We start from the raw sequence: 27,475 nt of genomic DNA, 5'->3' as shown, positions 1-27,475 counted from the left end.
TCCCCCAGGTCATTACTGACTGGGCCTTGCACAGGAAAACCTCCACACAGGATCTCACCTGTAATATGGGATTGCTGGTATCCTGCTCAGCCCAGTTGTCACCATAATTTCAATGAGAAAATGTTAACTGCCAAAGCGAAGTAGCAGCCAAGAAATGCTGGTGGTTTAGACATGATGCCTGTGTGCCTCATCTGAGCAAGTGGAAGGCCATGAAATCAAGGTATTTTACTCAGGATTGGGTCACATCTTATCCGTTAGCAAGAGAACAAACCGGGTAATGGGTGAGCAAGGGAAAAGTCACATCACAAAGACTTGGACCTTCACAGGAAGGGCGCTGACAGAAGTTACTGCAGGCCTGTATTAACTGCTCGGGGGGTAGTACCCTAACAACACATCCCAGCACAGGAGGGCCGATGCTCTGATCATGGCTTCTGCTATTGACAGCCCAGAATGACTCCCTCAGAACTATGATATTAAATACCCCATGGGAACACTGGCAATCAGCTGAAATTCGGTACCTGCTGCAGCTTTTTCCACATAATGAAGCTCGTTGTAAAACAGGGTAACTTGTTGATATTTCTCCTTCACCACATTTGATATATAGTGCAGCAGCGTTTGCTTTCGGTCTGTCGACTTCGTATCTAAGAGCTGAAAATGAAAGGGGACAGGGATTAGGTGCAAGAGCAAGGACTGAGTATCCAGAGTAAATAACTAAGGGCTGGAAAAAAGATCCCCAGAGGAGACTCAAGATTCAAGGTGCTCTGGAGAGAACCAGTCCACGGTGCCTAAGCAGCCCGAGGGCGTCCTGACAGTGCCTGCTAAATGCCTGGGTACATTCTGAGCTAGGAAGGCTTCAGATCTTCATCTTTCTTATAAGAATTCTCCCTATCCCTGCATCTGCTCCCACCTACCTCCCTAGCTCAAAGTGGAAAGACTCCCAGTGTTAGTTCTCTTCAGCACGAGGAGCAGAGATGAAGGTGGAGCCCACAGGTGAGCTCTGCGCCTCCAGAGGCAGCGCGGTCTCCCTTACTCCCTAGCTCTGATGGTTCTGAGAGCTGCCTCCCTCTCTGTGTCTAGGTATCCTGCATCTGTGAGCTTTACAAACCCGAGACAGAAAATATCAAGAAATAAGCTGGTCTCGGTACCGACTTTTTCTAGTGAATTTGATACATAATTCTATGAAACAACTACTTGCAAAATACAATATAACTGTGCTAGGTATCATATGTGAGCCTGTCATGATCTAAAAGTTAGGGGTCATGTTTAGGTTAAACCCACACATTACACTACTTTATAAAAAGGACTTGAGCACCTGAGATGTTTAGTATCCTTGAAGATCCTGGGACAATTCCTATGTGGATACCAATGATCAGATTATAATCGATCTCAATCTCTCTCTCTATCTCTCTCTCTCTCTGTCTCTCTCTCTCTCTCTTTCTGTGTGTGTGTGTGTGTGTGTGTGTGTGTGTGTGTGTGTGTATATTTTGACACTATCAATTAACTATGCCTTCCCCATCCTAGAAGCCACACTAGGCCTGCACAGCCTGGACAGGACGCGCAAAGGATAACTTTGCAAAGCACTGTACTCTGTCCACGCAGGAAAGTAGAAATTACATATCTATGTGTAACTATATTCTACTTTGTTCTAAACAAAATTATCTATGTGTCTGAGAAGCACACCCAATTTTAAAAACTTGATTTAAATGGCTCACTCTATCAGCTGTCTCCTAGTCACTTCCCATCACACTGGAACTTGAGATTATTGTTACAAACTACGGTGTTTACAATTCAGCTTCTTGAGTCAGAACTCCTAGAAATGGAATGCCGGGTGAAATGAACCATCCTGTCAAAAGGTAATTCCAGAAAATTTAGACCAACTCACCCTCCTGCAATAAGAGGACCCTCCCCCAGCCCTCCCAGAATGGAAGCCCTCGCTTCACAATTAATCTCTGCAGCTGTAAGGCCCTTTTAGTTCACACACCAGATCTAAACTCTGAAGTTTGAATCCATAGACTGCTCCTCGTTTGCTGCTATTCATATAGTTTCCAAGGGCCAAGATGATCTGGAAAAGAGAAAAGAAGGGTTCGTCAGGACAGGCCCCGGGTGCGGGAAGGCCACCAGCAAGTCAGCTCCCCACGAACATAACAAGAAAACTGCACTTGCCTCCAGAATTTTCTTGAGCTTTTGAGATGACTTGATAGAGACAGATGCTGCTATGATTGCGTGCAGTTGCTGGATTCCAATCGGAAGAAGAAAAGACAGGGGAAGACTGTTAAAGAAACGGCAAGCCAGCTGGAAACTAAAGTTAACTGTGCCTTAGGGAACCCCAGCATTACACATCCTCTTCTCACAGACTATTCACAGCAACAAGTAACATGGGAAATCGTTCATCAGTAGCCAACCCATAACCAGTAAGATTTCAAGGTAGGAGGCTTCTCTGGCATAAGTCCAGTTCCTTGTGCTCCACCTCTAACCATACACAACGGATACTTTTAAATCAGTAAAGATGCCCAAGCAAGCAAAGGGTGAGAAGTGACGGGCAGGCAGCCGTGTTACTCTCTACGAGTTCTCAGAACATGTTTTGAATGGATATTCTGCTGTAAGCAGTAACTCAGATTTTTTCGAGAAACAGAACCAGAGACAAACTGATGTTGACATCCCTAAGTCTCCACCAGACTAACATGGGGGATGATGACTGACTGTTCTTCGTTTGTACATTACCACAATCTACTTCAGCGGAGGGCCAAAGAAGAGACATCTTCTAGCAATGTCAGCACTCCCTAGCACTTCTAGCAATGGGCATCCCTGGAGACTGCTGCTCACTTAAGATACAGAGCTATTTTTTTTCCCCTTTTCTTTTTTTCGGAGCTGGGGACCGAACCCAGGGCCTTGCGCTTGCTAGGCAAGCGCTCTACCACTAAGCTAAATCTCCAACCCCGATACAGAGCTATTTTTAAGAACGAGAGTCATAATTCTAGTCCTGCCAATGAGAACTAGTTTTTAGTGTCCTCTGTACTCTTGCTATTTGAATCACAGAAGATACTTAAAAACACAGAAAACAGTAATCTTTGGGGAAAACAGTTATATGCCTAGATCTGGATTTACAAGGTGAGAACCAGAGCTTAATTCCAAATGTTATCTAGAAAGTTCTGGAGAGACTCTTTAGAACCCATGTTACGTTGAGTGTCATTCAGAGAGATGTTTAAGATTCACGGCTCTATCTTTTCGTACACTTTCCCTGCCAGAGCTGGTCAACTCACAGGAGTCAGCATCTGAATGCTCTCTGTGAAGTTCCCAATGAAGGCCATGATGGTCATCTTCTGCATGAGCCGCTCAATCTTACTGAACTGCATCATGAAGCGGTCCTCATCTGACAAGTTCTCCAAGGGCTTCCTCTCTCGCTCGTAGAGTCGGAGCACTTTGACCTCATTCTCAGTTGGCAAGAACCTCATCAAACATTCAACAAAGTCAACTGGCAGTGTCTTCAAATCAAACCTGAAACCAGTGTAGCCATGTTAGTGATCTACCCCCATCCAACCTTTGGATTCTGACAGCTGACCTGTTGAAGCCCCAGCGTGGTGCTGGTTGCTCTAACTGATACCCCAGACCAAGTTCCCAGGTAGCTATGGCCTTTAGAAATCAAGAGCAGACAGAATTTGAATGCTGGAACACAGCTGATCTGTATGTCCAAGGAACTGTGAAGTAATTCAATCAAAGAGACCACCACCGGGCTGGAGAGAAGGCTCAGTGGTTAAGAGCACCGACTGCTCTTCCAGAGGTCCTGAGTTCAAATCCCACCAACCACATGGTGGCTCACAACCATCTGTAATGGGATCTGATGCCCTCTTCTGGTGTGTCTGAAGACAGCTACAGTGTACTTACATAGAGTAAATAAATAAATCTTAAAAAAAAAAAAGATAGAGAGAGATCACCGCCACACTATTTTTGTTTCTCTAGAGACAAGCTGGGTCAAAGTCCTGTTCTATATAATTCTGATGTAGATACATACATTCCTTGAAGGAATATCAGGTCTAGGTAGATGTTTGCTCAATTTGAAACAAGTATTTGCTTAATTCCTATTGGATTCTCCAGACAATCTTTCTTGGGGTGGGGGGGAAGGAAGGAAGGAAGGAAGGAAGGAAGGAAGGAAGGAAGGAAGGAAGGAAGGAAGGAAGGAAGGAAGGAAGGAAGATAAATTACCCATTCATTATTATGGCAAACAAGGTATGTGAGATTAAAAACAAGACTGTATAGACATTTCAATACTGAAAATCAGAAAAGATTGCAGAAGACTATATTAGAATATGTCTTTGGCTAAAGACACAAAATCAGAGTAAATGGTATCTTAGAGTTAGGTAGGATCACCAGTCAAAAACTATAAAATATCAAATTATGAAAAATTATTTCCAAAAACATCGATAACATCACTTTGGCCTCAAGAAGAGTGGAAACATTTTTCTGACAGGTGAACAAAACCATTACCTCCTGTGTAATTTATAAATAAATTGGGGGAAAAAGCCTTGTTTAAAATGACCAGACAGCACTATGAATTCGCATCCCTGTTGCCCTGGACTAAGAGCTGCGTCTGTGTCATGTACGACTGGCACTGAACGGTTGCCATCGAATGTGGATTCGGCAAGTGTGGATGCACTCCAGATCCCCCAGAGAAGGCTGCCATCTCCCCCTCTCCTCGCCATCTACCCACGCAGCTCTTTCGTGTGGGCACTACTGGAGGCCTCTAGATATGACCGGAACAAGACAACAACACTGTCCCAATCCAGAGGTGCTCATTCTGAGCTGACAAATGACAGGTTGCTGCCCTGGGTACCTCCTGGGTACAGTGCTTTGGTGTCAACATCTGAGTTCCAAAGCAATAACACAGGAGGAAAAAGGAGAGCTCTAAAGTGGGGGTACCAAGAATTCCTCCATTTTGCCCCACTGCTTCTGTTCTCTGCTGACTTGTAAACCTATTTTCTCCCTCAAGCTGAGCTTGCTAAGGTCAGCGTTCCCTGGAAACTTACACATGAATAGCTTTACATATCTCATCGGCGGACTTTCCCGCTTTCCGTAAGGTTATGGCAAGGTTTTTGGCTCGATTTGCTTCTAATAATGTCACTTTACTTGATCCCTTCTGTGTTATTTTCTGCTTGCTTGAAGAAAGATCAATGGCAGGACCTTGGGCTTTTGTTTTGAATATTTCCTCGAATTCGTCCACATTTAAATCCTAGGGTAGAGAAGGATAGCATTGACAAATCGGACCGCACGTTAGAATTACGTCATTGTCCCGTTAGCAAACCCCTCACCATGTAGGCACTCTCTTAAGGAAAGGCCTTCCATACTGCTGAGTGCTTATCCCTGCATGGCTTGCTGCCCTTCTCCTGTTTTTATTAGCGTTCTCCTGTCTCATAGACGTGAAGGTCCAGAGAAATACTGATCTAACAGTTCGATTCAATTCAATTGCTTTTGATAATTGATTTACCCAGACATCTATACCTCAGGCTAAATCCATGAAACCAGATAGTCAGTATAGTTACGAGTTCTTTAACCCGCACACTTTCAAAAAGAGCTGTCTCTGTTCTTATAAATTAAAGGGCATGGTTATGTGAAACGTATTTGGTGGTAAACACAGAAGATATTAAAAATTATTATCTTAGTGGATCAGGCATAGTTCTAGAACCCTCCTCTTATTAAAATCATGTCCAACTTAATTTTGACAGTGCAAGTCCAGTTCTTCGCGCTGGAGTACAGAAACGTTACATCTTTGTCACTGATGCTCGCCGACCAACAGGACATCCTCCCTCACTCTGCAGGCGAGCATGCACCAGTCTATAAGAAGGAGACCGGTACCTCCAGGATCCGCTCGTCGTCGATCTCATTGAAGACAGTGCCGTTGATCTGATTGGGCTTCAGGGCAACCCAGTTGAACACTGGCATTCGGAACTTCGTCTTGATTGGCTTCTTAATTTTCACAGCTGAAGGTTATCAGAGATAAGGAAATTAAGTCCTGTCTAAAACCTCGTAATCTCTGGGAACATTAAGACAACAGTCCTTGCGGACGACACTTTAACGCTGGAGGAAGACGGCAAGTGGCAAGTGGCACTCGGCCAGAGCCATTCAAGGTCCTCATTTGGTTGCCTGACACTGAGTGCTTTCTAAGTTACAGAACGAGAAAATGCAACTAGATTTAACAGAGGGGAAACTGCCCTGAGTTCTGGTGTCTTCACCTCCTGCTCCTAGGATATATATGTATGCTTTAAATGTCAATGATCTTCAGCCAGGATTATGCATTCCGGTGGGTGACCGTGACATAGAGACTACACTGGCTGCTGAGTTATTTCAGGTCGACTAAGAGCATCCATGGCCTACATCAGAGAACAGTGAAGACGACAGAGGACCTAGGCAGAGATCATAGTGCTCCTTCTAAAGGAGTGCCACCATCCCTTTGCCCCCTTCTCCTTTTTTTTTCCGGAGGTGAGGACCGAACCCAGGGCCTTGCGCTTTCTAGGCACACGCCCTATCACTGAGCTAAATCCCCAACCCCCTTCTAAAGGAGTTAGCTATCTTTACCGAGACATCCTCAGTGAACTTGCTAAATGTACTAAAATAGAGAGGCTGTGATCTACTATGTATGGGCTAAAGGGAATTAGCGCCTCTCATTTTGAGAAAACAAACTAAAAGATAACCATTTACCGCTCTATATGCTATTATACATCATAAACAAGGCTTTCCAAACTGAGCTATATACGCCCCTATGTACACCTGTCCCGGGCCCCCACCTGCCCACTGTGAGCTTCACTATTCCGCATTATCAGCAGGAAGTGGGGAGAAAGCTAAGGCTGTGGACTAGAACACAACAGAGATGACCAGCACCCGAGGTTTACTGACCAGCCCCCTGCCTCCATGGATGTTCACTGAAAAGGGATACAGATAATGCCTCTCATTCCTCCAGAGTTACAAAGGCCACAGAAAGAGAAGGAATGGCGTCAGGTCAATCCACACAGAAGCATGCAGCAACACGGAGACACAGCTTTTGCCAAAACAGGCTTTTCTATCACCAAACGTGGCACCCTCATCCCCATTATCATCAGTGTGAGACTCCTGGTCACACTTCGCTTCCTCCGCACTACCCAGGAGAACCAAGGTCCTCTGTAGGCAAAGGCTTTCTCCAACTGACCCTTCAACCAAAGGGCAGGGGGTTGTGGTAAGGGAGGTTGGGGAGCAGTATCTTTTCAACTCAAGTAAGGGAAATTTTCCTGACTTCAGCTAGGCATGAAGTAAAGCAGATGGCAGAGCCTATAGGTGCCGAGGACATATACTGTGACCCCAGGACTCAAACTCAAGAAAGTAGCATTCAATGGGTGGTTATTCCACACAGTAGAGCCACAGGCAGTAGGGGGGTCCTGGGAAGATACAGCCAACTGTTTCCCCTTATTCTCCTTATCTCCTTAGAATACAGTCTTTTCAGAGTTTACAGATTAGAACTGACTAGGAAAACTGAACGCTAAGACAGGAACATCCCTCTCTCGCAGGGAAGCACTGGGGCATGGCCTGTGAATCCAGGCTGTGAATCCATGGCCTGTGAATGCAGGAGGAGGTACAGTGTACAGACTCGGCCGAAACACATGGGCAAACCTGGAGTCACAGTCAGCCAACACCCAGCCTAGCTGGAGACACAATGTCAAATGCAATGGCTCAAAGCACGATGGAGTGGAGAGATGTCAAGGCACAGGGTGACCAACAGAACACACAGGAAACACTCAACACACTTGGTGAGGAGCAACCTACAGAAAAGCTTGATTGGCCCATCTTTTGTGGAAGCAGAGAGAACAGAAAACACAAAATATATGGAGATACAGATTAGATACAGTTAGAGTCAAGTGGCCCAGCAGTTCACAACACTCTTGCCATAGAACGCCATGCTTTGTGGACACACTTCAGCAGCACAAAGCCAAAACTCCGTTCCCCTGCCTTTGAACTCGCTGTGTGGTTTTGTTTGTGTTTCTGTGTTTTCCCCCCCTCTCAGGGAGAAAGAGAAAACAAAACAGAGAATATTTTGTTGTTATGGTGCCAAGCAGGCACAGTGAGCTGTACTAACTATTCCACGGGCTGGAAACGAGGTCTTAATAACACAGAATCAGCCAAAGTCAAACACTGAGAGGATTCAAGCATATCTTCTCCAAGCGAAGCAAAGGCCACCGAATGCACAGGCAGCTACCTGTGAGGATCCTGAGGGCAGCAGTAAGCAGCTCATCACAGAACTCTGCGCCACACGGTTAAGACGCCCCCGAGTCAACAAATTATAAAACTGAAGTAGAAAAATGCCTCAGTCCCCAGATGACCTACCTCAGGAAAGGAATCGGATTGCTCTGTTTGACTTGGAGGTGTCTTACATACATTACTTGAAGGTGTGAGTGACTGTTAACAAGTCAGTCACACTTTTCTTTATGAAATCCAAAGCATTCTTTCAACTAGAGGCACACTATGAGGACTTTCTCCTGACTCCCTGCTGTGTCCTCTCTTGTCCACGGCCGAGATGGATAGGTAGCCTGTCACTGTGGGCCTACGTACTAAGGGACTTCCAGGAAGTAATGGGCATAGCGCCTCAGTGCTGTCTCTTACCTCTACCGAGGTATCTGGATTCTCTCAGGCCTCCGGATTCCAGAGACAAAACCACTGGACATACGGGAAGAATATTTCACGAAATCAGCTTCAGTTACTCTGAACTAGAAGCCAAATTAAGGCCAAATAAAATGGAGGTCAGAGAAAATGCCTAATCCCAAATTATGAAACACTTGGGCCTTTGTAATTTTATAAAACAGGCTACATCTTATAACTATTGGCAAACAGTCGATGAGATAAGGAGGACTTCTTCAATCCCACCTATGGTGCTCTACTGTGCAGGAGAACCATGGAGACCCGTGAGGGTCCTGAGCTCAGCCGTAATCAGCTGAGCTCACCCTAGAGCTAACAAAGCTAAAAATGGAGTAGCTGCAAAGGCTTAATGCAAAACAAAACAAAAAGGTGTATGGCCATCCAGAAGAAAGGCACTTCATACTTGCAGCCTCCGCCCATTTCCCTGCCAAAGTCTTAGCTCTACTTCAGCTCCTGTGAATGCATGCGGATGCTGAACCACAGGTTAGCTTTTGCGATGGAGAGAGAAGCAGCACCAGGCGAGGCATGGTAGACATATCTCACAGAGAATGCTCACCCGGAGCTACAAGGAAAGCTTAGTCAGTGACCCAGGTGCACGAGACAATGATGGCCTCCACATTCAGCCACCAGGAACAGCCTGGTGACAGAGCAGAGACCCAGAGACGGTAAGACGCCTGTTATTTACATTCAGAATCCAATTGCTCCGTGATGACTCTCCTCCACCTTTCCTCTTCGGAAGCAATAAAAGTTCTAGAAGAAAGTGGTCAACATGGAAGATCTTGAAGGGTAAAAATAAGCCACAAATTTACCATGGTATCCTTGATAATTTTACAGATGTCGCTGCTAGAGCAGAATCTGAGGTGGGCAAATCTGCTTCAAGAAACTTTTGGATGGCTGAAAGGGTTGCAGTCACTTGGAGAAATTATCCCTGATGAGGATGGGGTGGTGGGGAGGGGGTGGGCAGAAAAAGCTGCTGAGGAAACCCATGGAGGGACTGAGGAGAAGAAGAAATCTTTATAGTAAAGACTATCCATCCTTCAGACTAGACACCACCACAGCCTTGGAACCAGAGCAGGGATTCTCAACCTTCCTAACGCTGTGACCCTTTAATACAGCACCTCACGTTGTGGTGATCCACCAACCATACGATTCGTTCACTGCTACTTTCTAGTTATGAATCACAGTGTAAATACCTAATCTGCAGGATATCTGACATGTGGCCGCTGTGAAAGGGCCGTTCGACTCCCCCCAAAGAGGTTGTGATGTACAAGGTGAGAACTGCTAAACTAGAAGGCAGCAGCTCCCAGTAACTGAGGGAGTTCCTGAACAGTGCTACCTAGTGTCACAGCGGCAGACAGCCACCCCAGAGCAGAGCTACCCAGTAATCCGGAGTCGCAACTTCTGAGCAGTGCTAGTGTATCGGTTCCTTTTTTCGCTTGTTTGTCTGTTTGTTTGTCTGTTTGTTTGCTATTGTCAACTAGACAGAGGTTAAGAGTTATCTTGGTAGAAGAAGCATCAAATGAGAAAATGCTTCCGTTGACCTGTAAGCGAGATATAAGGCAATTTACTGATTACTGATTGATGTAAGAGGTTCCCGCTCATTTTGAGCTATGCCACCCCTAGGTCCTTGTATAAGAAAGCAGACCAAGCAAACGATGGGGAGCAAGCCAGTAAGCAGCATGTCTCCCTGGCCTCTGCATTGGTTCCTGCCTCCGGCTTCCTGCCTTGAGATCCTGCCCTAACTTCTCTCCATGGCAAACTCTAAGCTAAAATAAACCCTTCCCTTTCGAAGTTGCATTGTGTAGGGTGTTTATCACAGCAATAACCAAAAGCAAACTGAGACGGCCATACAGTATCACTGGGAAAGCCTCCCAGTAGCAGAGCCTTCTGCTGTCACAGGATGGCAGCCTCAGAGCAGAAACTCAACATAACAGCCACCTCAGAGGGGAGTTACTTAGTATCACAGGGATTGCTACCTCCAAGCAGGGTTACCCATGGTGACGGAAAAAGCTACTCAGTATCAAAGGGTCCCATCCTCAAAGCAGTTACTCAGTAGCACAGGACAGGCAGTTCAGAGCAGAGATCCCCAGAGCACAGGTGGTAACCTCAGGGCAGTGCTACCCACTGTCATAGGACAGGACCTCAGAACAAACAACTCCAAACTCTCAGCGACACTCTGAAATGGCTCAGTACTAAAGAGAAAAATTTCCCTCCCAAGACTCAAGAATAGTAAGTTACTTCAAGGCTTTGGAATAATCCCCTTCCTCTCCCTCCCCTGCCTCCCTTTTACTTCCAGTAAGGTAGGGCACACCCTTACCTCCTGATGAGCAAGAGAACATGAATTATTTGGAAGCTTTTCAAATCATTAAAAAAAAAAGAAGAAGAAGAAATTGCTGTTGTTCCCTTTCCCCTTGAAGCCTAAAACCAAGCTGGCAAATCCTGACGCCTACAAATGCTCAGAAGACAAGCACCCTGCACCAGGTAATAACTCAACGACAGGGTCTCCTCCACAGATGACACTCCCGATAACTTAGACTAGAGTAACGCTCACTATTAGCACCCAGTCCAGAGCTCTGGCCGCTCTAGGTAAAGACAGTGGAAATACTAGATAACGAGGATGCTAGGACGAGTGTGACAAATACTCCTCAGAGGACAGTGCCTCTCATGTAGGGCAACTTCCCCTTCACCGGCTACATTAGCAGTATGTCCTTCTGAGGGACGCATACAGATGAGAAAGAGCAGCTCTAGCTCTCCAGACGGACAGAAGTCAGGGTTTCACAAGCCAGTACCTCCATTTCCATCCCGGTTCTCACCTGCTAATCCTGAGTTGAAAACTACTGTAGGTGAAGAAGTCCCAGGCAACGGGGGTGCAGAGGGAGGTGGGGGTGGTGGCAGAGGAGGAGCTGGCACAGTCTCAGCTGCAGGACCTGGGAGTGGAGGGGAGGAGGGGTGGGGGAGGTGGGGAGGGGGGGGGGGAGGAGGCGGGGACATAGGTGGCGATGCCGGTCCATTTTGGCGCTGGTAAAAAAAGAACAAAATGTCACGTGCACATAAGGCATGAGAAAACTGGACTGGCCAGATGGCTCGTCAGGTAACGCTAGTTAGATCCTGGGAACCCACATAAAAGTGGGACCAGAACTGACTCTGCAAAGGTCACTCTGATTTCTACGACCATACTGTGGTATACACTCACACGTACACATCACTTAAGTAGAACAAACAAATACAATTTTTAAATGAAGTAAAAAGGCCCGAGAAAACAAAACGCAACAGTAGCATTTCCTTACTGAGAACCCAGGAAATGTCATAGCATAAGTGACGTCAAGATTCACAACATCAATCTCAAAATGCAAACTTTTGTTTTAATCTACGGCATCTCGTGTGTGCGAGGATGTGTACGTGAGTACGGTGCCTACAGATGCCAGAGGCGAGGACAGATCCTCTGGAGGTGGCATTAGGTCATTGTGAGACACGCTCTGTGAGTGCTGGGAGATACTCAGGTATCTAGAAGAGCAGTAAATGCTCTTAACCACTAAGCCATTTCTCCAGCTCCTCAAAACGGTACCTTTCTTAAGAAAAGGGAAAGTGCTTATGTTCCACCCCCTCCCCCCAGGCATCTTACCTGCCTCAGGTGTGTCTGATGACGGAGGTAGTGGTGGGGGAGGAGGGACTGAGGGTCCTGAGGAGGCAGCCCCTGGAACTGGTCCCACATAGTTACCCCCTGCTAGGTCTGACCCCATGGGTAACGTGCCAGAGGCCACAACCGGCAGTATGGCAATGTCCCCGTCCCCTTTCTTCTGAATTTTAATGGTCCCTTGTTTCTCCAGTTCGTGAATCTTTTTTTCCAGGGTAGACTGTCTTTGAATGGCTTCTTCCTTTTCTTTGACCATTTTTCTTAATGTGTGAACTTGGGTGTTTGCGTCTTTGTAGATTTCCTGGAAGAAAAAGGTCATGTTCATGTTCAGGACACTGGCTTCATAGAACATTCCCAGGTGACCCCGAGTGAGCTAACTGAGGGAAACAGTTGGAGAGAGAACACACAGTAGGGACACTGTGGGATTCAGTCAGAACATGGAGAGTCTGAGTAATTATCAGTTGAGCTGGTAATGCATGCAATGTACTCCAGCACTGGATAGTGTTTTTTTTTTTTTTTTTTTTGGTTCTTTTTTTCCGGCGCTGGGGACCGAACCCAGGGCCTTGCGCTTCCTAGGCAAGCGCTCTACCACTGAGCTAAATCCCCAACCCCTGGATAGTGTTAAGGAAGAACTTTCTAGCTAATTAGTGGAACTAACGCCACTTTGCCCTTAGGCGAAAGAGAACAGAACAGAGATGACTTTATCCATAAACTGAATTTGAAACATCGCATGGGTAGCCTGGTGGTTCAGCGTGCTTTCCTTTACTAATCATAAAATAAAATGTATCTGTAACTCCCAGATAGACACTGACTAACAAGAGACTAAAAAAGCCCCTAAATCAGACTTTAGTAGAAATCAGACAACGGATAAAAACCTTTGCAAAGGCTGGCTGTGGTGATGTACACCTTTAATCCTAGGACTGGGAAGGCAGAGGCAGGTGATGTCTGTGGGTTTGAGGCCTAGTTGGTCTGGGCAGTGATTTTCAGGCCAGCCAGGGACACATACATACTGGGACCCTGTCCCCAGAAGATATATAATAAGTAAGCAAGCACAGAAGCTCTGCCAAGCCAGGAGTGACCTTCTCACACATGGCCAGACGTTGGCAGCATAACTGATTTCTCTGGCCCTTAGGAAAGCTCTTTCATGGAGCTCAGGATGGCGATTGCTGGAGCATTTTCCTTTTGGTGATGCATTTAAAAAACAACCCAAAGCTTCCCACCACTAGTTACTTATCTTTCTCAAAGTTAAAATTCAATTCAAAGGCCGCCCTGGGCGCCTCTATTCAGAGTCCACGGATATTCTGGTGTGAATGGCTGTGTGGAACTGAACTTACTGTCTGGGACCTGCACGAGTTCTCTCTCACCTCAGACCCCCAACAGGAAGGGAACATTCTTTCTAAACCCTGTCCATCATCTGTAACCTAAGTGTCTGGACTTGAATGGAGTCCATATGCTACAACTCTGTACTGATGGCGTGCCAGGAAACACGTATCACAGAGCTAACTATAGGATGTGTCAGAATCTCAAACAGCACACGAGGCCATGAAAACCATCACAGAAAATGTGCCGTCACATCAGCTGCTGGTGCGAAGGCAAGCCATGTGCCTGACAGCCCTCCAGGCCCATTGGCCTTATGTTCTGTACAGTTCCAAGTACGCAGATGGTTTGAACCTCCATAACTGTGCCTGACACATAAGGCGAAACAAAATGGCTGGGATTAGAGGATAAGGAAATGCATTGGACTGTGGGAAATATCTTTAGGTCTAACCTGTGCTGTGGGCTGTTTCCATAGCAACCCTCAAATCTGGTTTTGAGTAAAAGTAAACACATACAATCAAGGAGGCCCAAGTTCTAATAAAAAAATAAATAAGCAGCGAGAATTAAATTTGTGCTTTGTTTCTGTTTACAACCACATGGAGAATCCACAGAGTCAACTCAGCCTGCCCCAGACAGGAAACCATTATCGCTCCTAAAAATCTGTGATAAAGAAATACCGAAGGAGCTGGAGTTTAAGATTGCGTACATGCGTGTACACATACAGTATGAGTACTTTGGAGGACCACCTCTGAAATGGTTGCAATAGATACAGGACTTCAACACATTCCTCTGAAGTGAACGTGCTCTGCACTGGACCAGCCTTAAACTAGAGCGCACTGAATGCCAGGCCGTACACATCGGGATGGATGCTGCCAGCACACTTACCCGGACAACATCCAGTTCCTTATTCCTCTGCATGAGTTGCTTTTCCAGTTCCACAATCTTGGACATGGCTTCATTCTCCGTGTCCTGCAGCTTTTCAGACAACTGTAAAATTGTGACGAGGAAACAGAGTCACAACACAGATCATTCTGATCGGGTCCTTGGTCCTCAGAATCATATATCCTAGTCAGCCTGGCACCCACGAGAGTCTTGCATATATTCCAAAAGTTACTTTCCGGAAACATTAATTTTTATGCTATGGTTCTGAACACATATTTGGTTCTCTCAGGAATAAATGATGTATATGTGGCATGTATAAAACACAGCAGCCTTTCAGTGTTTGAACATATACAATCATACCTCTCTCCTGTCCTGGAGCTAAGTGTAGGAAAAATTAAAGTAAAGGAGAGTGCAAGGCCATTCCCAAGCCCAAAGAGCTTCTGGAAATTGTTGATCTGGAAAACATGGCCATACCATTTTAGTCATCTACACAAAGAACTGCGGCTTTCTTCAGCCCAAACTACCCAGTAATGGCGGTTATTTTTATAAAAATCAATACAGAAAGGCTATGCAGTGCGGGTTGGGACGGATGAGGGGAGGAAGGGAGCTGGTTTTCATATAAAGTTCTACAATCAAGAAACTTCTGACTTCCCTTTGGACATAATAAGAGGCAAAGACATCCAGGGAGGCAAGGCAGGGGATTAGATATTTACAGGTTAAGAGTGTAATTTCAGAGAGAGAAGAGGAAAAAGAAAACAAAACGTTTAAAGGAAACACTGGACCCTGTAAACTCCCGCTGAGAAGATGCCAATGAAGTCAACGCAGAGCTTCTCAAAGGGGCGGCTTTGGGCTTACCAACTTGTTTTAATATAAGCCATGGGAGCCCTGTTTTCACAGTGATAAGGGGTGAAATTAACTTATGGAATACCCTAAAATAAAGTGTGGCAGGAAACAAAGCCACTCTGCCGAGAGAGAAATAATATTCTTACAAATAGAGACAACTCACTGCACAGTAAAGGACAATTCCAATCAATCCAATCAAGACGGGAAGTTTGTTTTCAATGCCTCAGTGGGTACAGTACAGTCCTCACATGCACAAGGCCCCAGGCTCACCCCTGGACAACAGTCAAAAGAACTTAGCCCTCACGATGCGTGGGTTTTTGAAAACTATTGTTCTCCATTTACTCTTCAATAGGAAATATGGGAATATCCCAAAGCCTCTAGGTTAATATTAACCTCTTTGTGGTTAACAAACTTCCCTTAAAGAAGATCAGGGCACTGAGCGGACATGATTCTTCAGAGAAGACCACAGTTGACAAAGCTCAGTGATTTCCCGTAAAACGTCTACAGTTGCTATGGACCTGAGCAGAAGCTCAGGCGGGGCGTAGACAGGAGCACAGAGATTTGTGAGACATGACAGTCCTATCCCGCAGACTCTGATGGCACTTTGAGAAGGTGGGTCATCGTCAGAGACTCCTTCCCGAGGCCACAGGCCCTCTCTTCATTTCTCTCTCTGTCTTACACTGTCAACCTTCCTGTTCTGTGTTGCCAGTGTGTGACTTGGGAGAAATGGAACAGGAAGGTAAGTAGAGAGACCAGGCAAGAGCTAGATGGCTTGAGTTCTGCTCATTCTCCACTCCAAATCCTTTCACTTCCTATCACAAAAGCTAGCATTAGCCCACTCTGGTCCCCAGTGCATTTCCCTCTCTGAGATGCAGTTACATGAGAGATGTTTTCTTCCAGTTCCTCCACCCGCTCCAAGGCAGCATTCTTGGTTTCAGCATCTTCCAACAGAGCTCCCACGTCGAACACGTTGTCCAGGTAAGCCTGGATCTGTACTTGCAGCTTGTCACTCTCTGTGTGTTTCAGCTTCTAAACACAAAGATTCCAGAGAAGGTAGGATGAATTATCTGTGGACACAGGACACAATTTCCCAACCCTCTACATAATCTGTTACAAGTAGCCTACAGTTCCCCACAAGAGTTTAACGCATCCTCCGTATGAAGAAGGAATGACCAAGGTATGACCCTACTGTTTCCTAGACACATATAGCCACACCAAGGGTGGGAAGGGAGTCACTGTCCTCAAATACTTGACATTCTAGACTATTTTTATATAAGTAAACCAGACATTACAAAAGAGGGTTTGAAATGGAATAATTACATGCCCTGTGAAATCTAAGGGGCATCTAGGCAGAGGTGAGAGTGGCTAGGAGCCAAACAGAGCTAGATTGGAGCCATGGATTGTACACACACTCAGCTTTAGTACACATTGCCAGAACTCTTCCTGTACGATGCCTTGAATGAACAGCTCAAAGCTCCCCAACGCATGAATCAGAAAGGGTCCTCCAGTTCCCTTATATCCTAGCCCAAGGATACCAGAGTGACTGAGGAAGCAGTTTCTCAGGTGACCCCAGAAGCTTAAGAAATCAGTGACTCTTCCCCATGAGAGTCCCACCTTATGACTTTCTCTGGGGACGCTGAAGCCATAATAAGATCTAGCATACGGATGATGCCAGTAAGTGAATGAACATATGAACGATCACATGCAAAGAAGGCTGTCTTTGTAAACAGAAAACGTATATAGCAGATGCATAGAATGGTGTTCTTCTAATGACTTCTTCTATCCATCAGGGTCCAGAGCCAACATAACATAGCTAACGAAGGGTTGGACGGGGTGTGGAATTTTTAAGAGAAATTTCAGATTACATGATTTCTTAAGAAAAGCACTTCTCTTAGGTTTAATTTAACAGTTTAAATTACTTTAAACCGAGTATATTCCGTCTTACTTTAAAAGTCAAAAAAGAAAGAAAGAAATATGAATCTAGAGCTGAAAACGAGAGGGCAATAGAGGAGCAGTGATAAGGGGCTTTCCCAAGGTTGGCTGCAACTACTGGGCGTGCACCAATGTCACAGGCTGCTGTGACAACCTACAGCCCAAAGCAGACTGAACCTACACCAGAAATGAGAACTTGCACTCCAGATCTTCATTCACATCCTGCAATCTGTGAGGTGCATGAAGAGGACAAATCTCAGCCCCAAAGCACCGCCAGGGGTGTGACAGGGGTCAGCATCAACGTATTCCACCCTCCAATAAGGTGGGTGCGAGGTGTGTGGTTTCCTGGGTTCATGCCTAACAAACATGGGCAAGTGAACTCTGGAAATCCCTGAAATCTACATCAGCCATCCATGGCCTACCACCGGGACTTCCAAATTCAACTGCACCACTCATAGGAAAGGGAAAACACAAGATTCCCAGTGACAGAGAGGGAGCACATCTATGAGTACCACATACACTTTCTGTTTCTTTATTAAAGACTTCAGGGAACTGACTGGGCACTTCTGTGTGGCAGGGAGAAAAAGAAACTAAGTCTCCTTTCTCTCAAGAAGTGCAGACACGTGTCCAAAAGCAACAAGTGCTTTAAACAGAATTAACAGCATCAGGAGGAAGTGTCATTTCCTCATTACTTCTCAATGCTCTAAACATGAACTCATTCACCAACAGTCTTGGCTGGATGTTGCCTGGGTCCCAAGGCTGCCCAAATAAAAACTGTTCTTCAGTGTTGATGAAGGATGCCACAAGACTTGACCCAGACAGAGCTCAAAAGCGAAGGAAGGCTGCAACGATGCTCCCGGAAATGTCTGACTCCAGTAACAAAGGGCTGCAGGCAGTAGACCCCCCAGATGTCCCAGGAATTCTGTAAATAGTCCAGCTTTGCTGGCAAACTCCATCATTCAAATTGGTTCCCTGTAACTTGCATGGCAACTGTGGGACCACAAAACGCTTTAGGCATTCTCTAGTTACTAAGGAAACGAACCTCTGAGAAGAGGGAATAAATCCACTCTTAAAATGACACCGAAAAAGGTACTTACATCCAAGTATTCATCCAGGCCTAATTTGGTAAATTCATATTGGAGATGAACTCTGAAGTTCATGTCTTCTACCGAATGGACTACAATATTAATAAACTGCATAGAGGCCACCTGAAATGAAATTTTCAAGGGGTTAAAATGGCTCCACGTGCTTTCTCTCTAAAGCTTCTCCAGAGTAGGTGCCTTGTTCCACAAGTCTTACTTCACACCAACTCCCTTTTCCTTAACGTCACTAAATCTTCAAGAAAGAAAATATTATAATTTTTCATTAAAGAAATCAAACAGGCACCACAACTAGACACCACTTCATGGTCACTTAGAATGACTATAATGTAAGATATATATATATATATATGTATGTATGTATATAGATATAGATATGATATTGGCAAAGATGTAGAGAAACCCGACCCTCCCCCATTGCTTGTGAGACTATAAAATGATGCGGTCACTTTGAAAATACCAGTTACTCAAAATGTTAAGCACCATGTTTGCTGTCTGCCCCAGGAATTCAACTACGTTACTAAGAGAAATAAAGAAACATGGCCACAAAAAAAATATTGTACACAGATATTTATAATACCACATACACCACCCAACTATGGAACAACACCCAGTGTCCATCACTGGATGGACAAACAGAATGAGGTAACCCTGCCATGGACCATTCTGTGACACTGAAGTACTGCTGCATGTTGTGGCATGGATGAGTCTGGGAACGACGTGGAAAGTGAAAACCGTGCCTGTGAGAAAGGACCAAACATTGTATGATTCTACTCATCTCCAATGTGCAGAACACCCCAACCTATAGACATAACTTAGGGCTGAAGGATAGAGCACATGGGAAACAGCTTTTAATAGCAGGGGGATTCTTTTAATTTTTTTTTTTTTTTAAGATTTATTTATGTATGTGAGGATACTGTTGCTGTCTTCAGACACACCAGAAGAGGGCATCAGATCCCATTACAGATGGTTGTAAGCCACCATGTGGATTCTGGGAACTGAGCTCAGAACCTCTGCGGAGAATGGTCAGTGCTCTTAACCATTGAGCCATGGCTCCAGGACTCCAGGAATTCTTCAGGGGATGGATGTGGTTATAACTAAACTGTGAATGGTTAACACACACCAAATCATACACGTCCATGGGTGAAGTAGATGTATGCAAATGTAATTTCAAGAAAGCTGTTCTGATGAGGTCATACAGATATACAGAGCAAAGTACAAATTACCACAGAGATACAGACCATATAAAATAGGAAACTTAGAGGAGTAATAGCCACACAATGTAGAACGTCATGACAAGGTAATTACTTCAAAAATTCACTTTGAGCTCTATCCTACCAAAAGATAGTAACTGATCTTTCCCACCATCCCTCTGTGGATTTCCTAACTGCTAGTTCATGGCTGTAGTGCCTTTTCCCAAAGACTGGCCCTAAGACTTGTCTCAGAGGGAAAAAAAAAAGTCAGTCCTCAGTTTAATAAATAATGGAATGAACTTCAACAGACCCATAGTGTTTTCAACAATGCCCATCTATTGATGGGAACAATGTCTTAACTCATGTTTGCCCTCTATGAGTGCTCCAGCAGAGGCTTTGAGAAGAAGGGAAAATAATCAGGGATCCAGATTCACAGCTTGGAAAACCCCTTAACCCCACCCCTCTACCCATGTCCCCTCCCTCCTTCCCTCCCAAGGGCTTAGAATCAAACTCAGTCTTAGGCACTGAAATTAGGTAAACCCTTGACTCCTGAGCTTGATTCCCAGGCCCCCTATTTCTTTTATCTTTTTTTTTCCTGTTTTTATTGAATTAATTCTTTTTAAAATATAGGTTACTCAGGTGATTAATTCTAATTTTCAACTTGACACAATCTAGAATCACCTAAGAAGAAAGTCTTAATGAAGGTCTATGTACAATGGAGAATTGTGTTAATTAACTGATATGGGAAGATGCAGTCCACTGTAGGTGGTACCATTCCCTAGACAGGGGTCTAGAACTATATATGAGTGGAGAAGTCAGTCTTAAAACAAGCCAGCAAATAAGAAAGCAAGCATTCATTCTTGCTCCACTGCAGATGTGATACGATGGCCAACTGTTTCACGATTCTGAGGTGGTGACTTATAATAGCGTATAACCTGGAATTGCAAGTCACATAAAACACATTCTTCTCTAGCTGCTTTTTGTCAGGTTGTATTATTACACGACACATGAAACTTGAACAGGTATGTACTGGATAGCTTTGGAAGATGCATAACTTCTCTTAATGAAAAAGGGACGCCTAACCCAATGAAGTTTCTGAAAAATTTGTTTAGGTTCTCTAGTTAAATAAACTTTAAAAAAAGAAATCTTGTTAGGCTACAGAGATGGTTAAATAGGTCAGAGGTTAAAAGCACTAACTATTCTTCCAGAGGTCCTAAGTTCAATTTCCAGAAACCACACTGTGGCTCACAACCATCTATAATGGGATCTGATGCCCTCTTTTGGTGTGTCTGAAGACAGCTACAGTGTACTCATACATAAAATAAATAAAAATCTTCAAAAGAAAATCTCGTCAGGTTGTTTTGGGCTTTTATTGCTGTTTGTTTGTTCTGAGTTCTTCTTACCTACTTAAAAAAAAGTCACAAAAAATATTATAATTGTGAAGAAATTTACAATGTTTAATATAATGAATATATTATTTGGGAAGCTGGAAAATCTAATGGAATTCCCAAGGAAGTTTATCAAAAGCCGCATTTTCTAGAGAAAATTAGGTTTGTGAAACTTTTCCTTGTCTCTTCTGAAAACAATTCTAAATGATCCGCTGAGTTTCAGGACAGCCTATGAGCCATGTGCTACAGTATGCTCACATACATGAGTAAATAATTCTTTAAAAAGAAAAGATCCGCCATCAGTTTTCAGGCATCATACACCCATCGATTTTCACAGAAGAAGCCATCATGTAAAAGAGCATGGCCTTGTGTAGGTTGGTCTTGGCTTGGGCTCTGTCTGAATAAGAAAGCTCCTCTTGAGAAGGCATTAGAAAGAGGCTCGCAGTGAGCCACTGCCTGGGGCTTCTCACACATTTATCAACACCTTCATGATCACCTTGAATGGCCCCTGACCCTAATAACAAGAATTAAAAATTCACTGTAAAATCGACCTTTGCTTTACTATTTCATACTTTAAAAAATAAGTTGAAAAATAATTACCACAATTATCGCCAGGCCTGATACCCTACCCTACCCCACAGCTGCCTGTCTCTCAGGAGGTCTGCAGTAACCAGGGACACAGACAGGAGCCTAGCATGGCTGTCCTCTTAAAGGACCTATCAACAGCTAACTGAGACAGCTGCAGATACTTACACCCAGCCATTGGACTGAAGTCTGGGACCCTACGGAGGAATTAGGGGAAGGATTGAAGGAGCAGGAGAAGGCAACCCCATAGGAAGACCAGCAGTCTCAACTAACCTGGACACCAGGGAGCTCCCAGAGACTGAGCCACCAACCAGGCAGCATACAGGGGCTGGTCCAGGTCCCCCAGCCCATACAGCTGAGGACTGCTTAGTCTGGCCTCAGTGGGAGAAGATGAAGAGGGTTTCGGGAAAGGGGTAGGTACCCTCTCGGAGGCAGGGGAAGGGAGAATGGGAGGAGGAAGGGGGGAAGATGGGAGGAAGGGGCAAATGCTGGAATGTAAATAATTAAAATAATTAATTTTTACAAAATACCATATCTAATGGAACGGAAAAGCTCTATAAGGATTTTACCATCCGGATTTTAAAGAAGCTGAAACTAAGATTAACACAAACCTGACGTCCAAGAAATGAGTTTCACACAAAACAAACCTGGTGTTTCAAGCCCTACGGTCATGGCAGCAACGCTAATGAAGACGTGACTGAGAGGCCACAGGACAGGCCTCGCAAGTGAGAACTGTTAGGAAGGATGCAAGCTCTGAAGGCAAGTGCTCCACAGAAGGAACCCCTGGGTCCAGAAGTGTGCAAAACTGAACTAGGTCAAGGACAAGGGGTGCACTGGAATGCAATGGCTAAAGAAGCCTCGTGAGAAATTCTGTCTTGAGCCCAGAATGAAGACTGGGGTGCTGGGATTCAGAAGTGTTGAAACGCCCTGGGGTTAGCCACAGTGGAAAGGAAGCCACAAGGAAGAAGAGCCAACAGCATTGGGTCCATCTAGACATGCCAATGGTCCAGTCAGCAAAGCCAAGCACTTTAGTCTGTGAGCATGTGGTCTAGAGAGGGCACTGAAAAACCGCAAGAGCAAAAGGCCAAAGGCCCACCTAGCTTAGGCCGTTAGGCGCTCAACGTGGTGGCTATGGGCATCCACACTAGGTCATGACTTCCTTTTTCCAACCATGAGACTTTCCCTCTTACTCGTTAAATTATCAGCAGTTCTGTCCTTTAATCAAAGGAGTAAACCTGGAAAAAGCACCAGAAAGGGAACATACAGAAAACATTCTAGAGCGGATCACTAACTTCATTTTCCTGAGCTTTGTACTGGGCAGACTTGAATGTGGCCGTGTGTTTTGAAACTGGGTTTGTGTTGCTGAAAGGAATGCCAAGGTAACTCACCATAAAATCTATGTTATTATCTTCATTCCTGAAATGTTCCATCAGCTTCTCAAAACGCTGCTTTTCTCCGCAGACCTGAAACACACGTGGTCATCATGCATAAGACATTACAAACAGAAGCATCCCAAAATTAGCTAAAGAAATATTGGTATTAACAGTTATTTTCAGAGTACTTTCTCTCTCTTACATATATACTCCTTATTTTTGTTCAAAGCTAGCTAGCCTCCAACCAACAGCATGAAGCAGACCAGATGTGGGTGCGTGGTTTCTTTTCCGTATGGCTTTCCTGTTATCCTCCTTCAGGGTCCTCGCTCTTCCCCAAGGATTTTAGTATGTGTTCACAGTACAGTTCACGAAAACTGGCTATGGGTTTCCTGTCTTACCAGCATGCACTCCAGACAGAGATACTAAAAGATGTAAATAGCTTTACATTTAAACTCCTCGTAAGGAAGACTAGCCATACTCTCATGTCTGTCTCAATTAAATAATCTGAGAGCATGACATAATTTCCAGTGATTTAGACAGTAGCACCCCGAGGCCTGAATCACACACATTTTAGCTCAAATTGATATTTCCATTGAACATGTAAAATATTCAGACTTGCAGGATCCTGGGGTATGTTTCATCTACATGGAAGTTAGATACAGTAAAGAACAGTCAAACATTTACATCAAAATAATTCCTCTCTGAAGACACTCACAAAATCAAAGATGAATCTTAATTCTCACATGGCCCTTGGGTAGCTTTGTTGAAAACAAACCCTATATGCACTAGTTAATTCATTTAGCCTTGGAGAGTATTCGCTTGAACTATCTACATGCTAAACCAGGCCATACATGCTAATGACTAAACACTGTGATTTCATTTGTGATTTTAGGGATAGCTAGGCTAAGCTTCAAGAAGTCCCTAACGTGGCATTTCATAATGTAATAATGCTTATATATATAATTCCAAGAGCTATGTGCTTCTTTAGTTCATGATACTGAAACTAGCCAAGACAATGAAGTAACAGGTGCTTCTATTTACGAAGAACAGAAGTCACATGGTAACAAAACTTAAAGTACATCACTTTAAGTGACTTTACACTGGTGTCATTCAGCCTCCTGTTATGAAAGATGAGACAAAATTATAAAGAGAAACAGATTTGTTCCCCCGACTTGTGCTTCTGGAAAGTCTAGTCTAAGAGCTGCTGACTCTAAAGCTTTGGGCCCTGGTGAGCCCCAGGCATCACAGTATGAGGGAGCACGTGGCAGAGCTGACTGTTTATTCTGTGAACTCAGGAGTGAGGTCCGGTAGTGTCCAGCTTCCTGCATGCCTCCTTGGGGCCATGAACAATGAACTGAGACCTACCCTTTGGCCTACAGTACCTGTGGGCACCAAGCCTTTAGCATATGTGCCTTTGAGAGGCACACCATATCATACCTATGGAAGACTGCTGCTGAGCTATCCTGGTGCCCTTTCCAGTCCAGTCTGCTGTGGCTAACAGTGAGTCTCATTTTAAAACTCAGCTCTCTATCCTAGCAAACATGAGCTGGGCCTGGGGGCCGTGCAGTTAGTCCTCCCGCTAATAAGAGCCTCTGTGTGGAAGCATTGCTAGCGTACGTAGCTCTTGAGTGACGGAGCTTTGCAGTCATTATTTAAGCTTGACATGTCCCTCCTGGGCCCCCGTCATACACCCCACTCTGCTCTGCCCATGGCAGTTCAGCATCCATTTACTCTTCTCCCACAGTGGGACTTGAGGCTCCTTCCCAACTCTCTCATTTGGTGTCTCACTCTGCCAAGGGTGCAGTCATACTAAGTTTTCATTCGTAATTGGAAGACATCAGTAGAAGAAAATGGCCCGGCAGTTCCTGACCGAACTCCAACAGTCAATGTTCTTGAAGCTGAAGTCTTACAGACCTGACCCCTAAGCTCTGCGTCACTGAGGCTGGGAGTCGCCAACGAGGGTAACAGGAGCTGCAAGGCTCTGTTTTGTTTGGCTGTGGAATACGAGGGCTCCTTCCTCACCAGTTATGCGCCAGCTACACTTGTGGTTTTCCAGGTTTGCTGGTACACAACCAAGAGCAACAGTGCATTTCCATTTTGAGGCTGCTTCCAGGAATAGGTGTAAGGCAAGTTAAGTAGTGCTTCCTTTGTGTGGGTGCCATGGATACGGTTAGTGCGCTGGTAAAGGTGATTCTCTCTTCCCTGCATATGTGTGTTTGATAGCTTGATGTATAACATGTCAAGCCTCCCCGGACAAAGCTGAATGCTTGTCAATTAACCAATTCTCCAAACTGGGAACTCTGGTCCTGCCTAGCACACATGGGGGAGAGCTGGTTTTTATATGGTCACATTATTTTCTTGCTTGAAATTTAAACTCTTCTGCGTTTGGGATAAAGAATGCCCAGTCTTGTCAAGAGCCTCCATATATAGGTAGACACATCTCAGACACCCAGGGATTACAGGGTTATACTTGGTCTTGGTAAACACCAGGGCTGTAGAGAAGGGTTCCTTTCTGTAGAAGGGAAGCTCTAGCAATCTCTGAGGCTTCATGTGGCTTCATCTTCATGGGGACGCACAACATTCTGGAGTTCTTCATAGGGCCTGGTTGATTCTGGCTTGGGCTAGAATTTGTACCTTTTATTTTCTCCTTCAGGTTTTGGTTTTTAATCATGGGTGGCTGAGGCTGTAGCGCAATTTATCTAGTGCTTGCTTAGCCCAAGCCTTGGACTCTGTGTCTGGCACTCCACAACCTGCGTGTGGTGGCATTCACCTGTCACTCTACTATTAACATAGCAGCTGGAGGATTAGGAGTTCAGAGTTATCCTCGCCTCTATCATGACTTCAAAATTAGCCTGGAATTCAGTCTCAAAAACCAAACAGACAGATTCCCACCATTTACTAAAAAGTAAGGCTTGAAGAATTCAACTCATATCTTAGACTGGGTATATGGCATAATTGGTACTGTGTTGACGACGATGCACAGAGCCCCAGGTTCAATTCCAGTACCTTAGCAACTGGCACAGAAGCACAAACCTCTAACCCAGCACTTGTGATACAGAGGCCAGAGGATCAGGAGCTCAAGGGAATCCCTGGATGCTACTTCTCAAGATTAAGATAACCCTGGGCCACATGGGACCCTGTCTCCAGCACACAAACAAAACTAGGGGGGCTGTGTCACCTAGGGCTGTGCCACGGTTACATGGTTACATGTTTACCTGTACACCCTGCACCTGGGAGAAGTAGGGGAATCTAAAGTTTGGGGTCAAACTCATTTTGTAAAATGCTAAGAACCCCAAAGAACTTTTCAATTGCAGGTCATTTGGTATTTACCATACTAAAAATAACAAGGAAAAATTTGAGGCATATATAATAATAAACTAATAACACAATAGGGACTGGAGACATGGCTCACCAGTTAACAGCACTGGCCGTTCTTCCACAGGATCCAGGGTTGACTCCTAACACCCACATGGAAGCTCACAGCCACCTATGACTCCAGTTCCAGGGCTTCCAATTCCTTTTTCTAACATCTTTCAGGAACAGATACACACATGGTACACAGACATGCAGGCAGGCAAAAATGAACAAACAAACAAAAAAAACCCATAGATATGGAAAGTAGGGGGAAAAAATAACAAAATAAACATTATGTGATAATGATTACAGTTATCAGACTGAATAGTCATTTTAAATCTGTGAATGTGTGTACGCGCGTGCGTGCGTGCGTGCGTGCGTGCGTGCGTGCGTGCGTGCGTGCGTGCGTGCGTGCGTGCGTGCGTGTCACATTAAGTGTCGGAGCTTCAACATACACACTTGAACGAGAAGACAACTCAGTCTCATTGTTTAGCATACTTGCGTATCTTTTAAAGTTTAGCTAAATAAGCAAGGCGGAGGTGTGCATCTTTAATCCCAGCGTTTGTGAGGCAGAGGCAAGTGGATTTCTGTGAGTTCTAGGAAACCTGGGCAGCCAAGGCTGTAACCCAGAGACGCCCTGTCTTTAAGATGCAACAAAACGAAAAGTCTAGCTTAAGAAAAGGTGCAATTCTTAAACCCAGTTTTTCATGCAGTCACTTGTGTTGTTTTTGTTGAATTAGGGGAAAAAAACCCAGCCCTACACAAATGTGGAGAGCATGAAGTATTTTAACAGCAACATGTAGCAGAAGTATTATTCTTCTTTGAAATTTTACAACATAGAACCAGTGTGCAGTTTAAGTCCGGGCTATACATGGATCTGAAGGCACACTACAACCTCACACAGTAGGTCTAAATCCACTTGCCTTTCCTGTATGTCAATGTATAATTTGACGACAATATTCAGTGGTCATTTGAAAATTTTAGATCTTCTACATAATGATATGTTTTTATAATACACTATTTAAAAACCATGCTATTCTTTATTTTTACCACCAGTATTCAGAAGAATCTTTAAAACTGAGGAGGCTGATGGGTACTCAGTGGAGAGAGCCAATTTTCCAAAGTTCCCAATTTTCACTGGTTGTCTTGAACTTTGTCATGGGAAACAAAATATGGCCAGTTGTTTTTAAAGGCTCACTTGGTTCGTCTTCAAAATATGACT

General features: G+C 44.7%; 1 protein-coding gene across 2 annotated transcripts in view; it reads right to left on the bottom strand.

The window, feature by feature from the left end:
- Fmnl2 (formin like 2) overlaps positions 1 to 27,475 on the bottom strand; it is a 267,830-nt gene that overhangs the window by 13,755 nt on the left and 226,600 nt on the right. The window contains exons 10-21 of one of the 2 annotated variants that reach the window (XM_032903289.1): positions 22,915 to 22,989; positions 18,358 to 18,468; positions 16,208 to 16,357; positions 14,489 to 14,590; positions 12,275 to 12,587; positions 11,466 to 11,669; positions 5,848 to 5,972; positions 5,022 to 5,224; positions 3,261 to 3,495; positions 2,164 to 2,232; positions 1,982 to 2,062; positions 519 to 648 (exon numbers count right to left, since the gene is read on the bottom strand). In XM_032903289.1, coding sequence (XP_032759180.1) covers positions 519 to 648; positions 1,982 to 2,062; positions 2,164 to 2,232; positions 3,261 to 3,495; positions 5,022 to 5,224; positions 5,848 to 5,972; positions 11,466 to 11,669; positions 12,275 to 12,587; positions 14,489 to 14,590; positions 16,208 to 16,357; positions 18,358 to 18,468; positions 22,915 to 22,989 — 1,798 coding nt within the window. Of the gene's footprint in view, positions 1 to 518; positions 649 to 1,981; positions 2,063 to 2,163; positions 2,233 to 3,260; positions 3,496 to 5,021; positions 5,225 to 5,847; positions 5,973 to 11,465; positions 11,671 to 12,274; positions 12,588 to 14,488; positions 14,591 to 16,207; positions 16,358 to 18,357; positions 18,469 to 22,914; positions 22,990 to 27,475 lie in introns of both variants that reach the window. The other variant, XM_032903288.1, reaches the window with a different exon arrangement.

The sequence above is a fragment of the Rattus rattus genome, chromosome 5, assembly GCF_011064425.1.
Source record: "Rattus rattus isolate New Zealand chromosome 5, Rrattus_CSIRO_v1, whole genome shotgun sequence".
Classification (NCBI taxonomy): Eukaryota; Metazoa; Chordata; class Mammalia; order Rodentia; family Muridae; genus Rattus; species Rattus rattus.
Note: the sequence above shows the minus strand (reverse complement) of the source record. Positions and strands in the feature narration are given on the sequence as shown.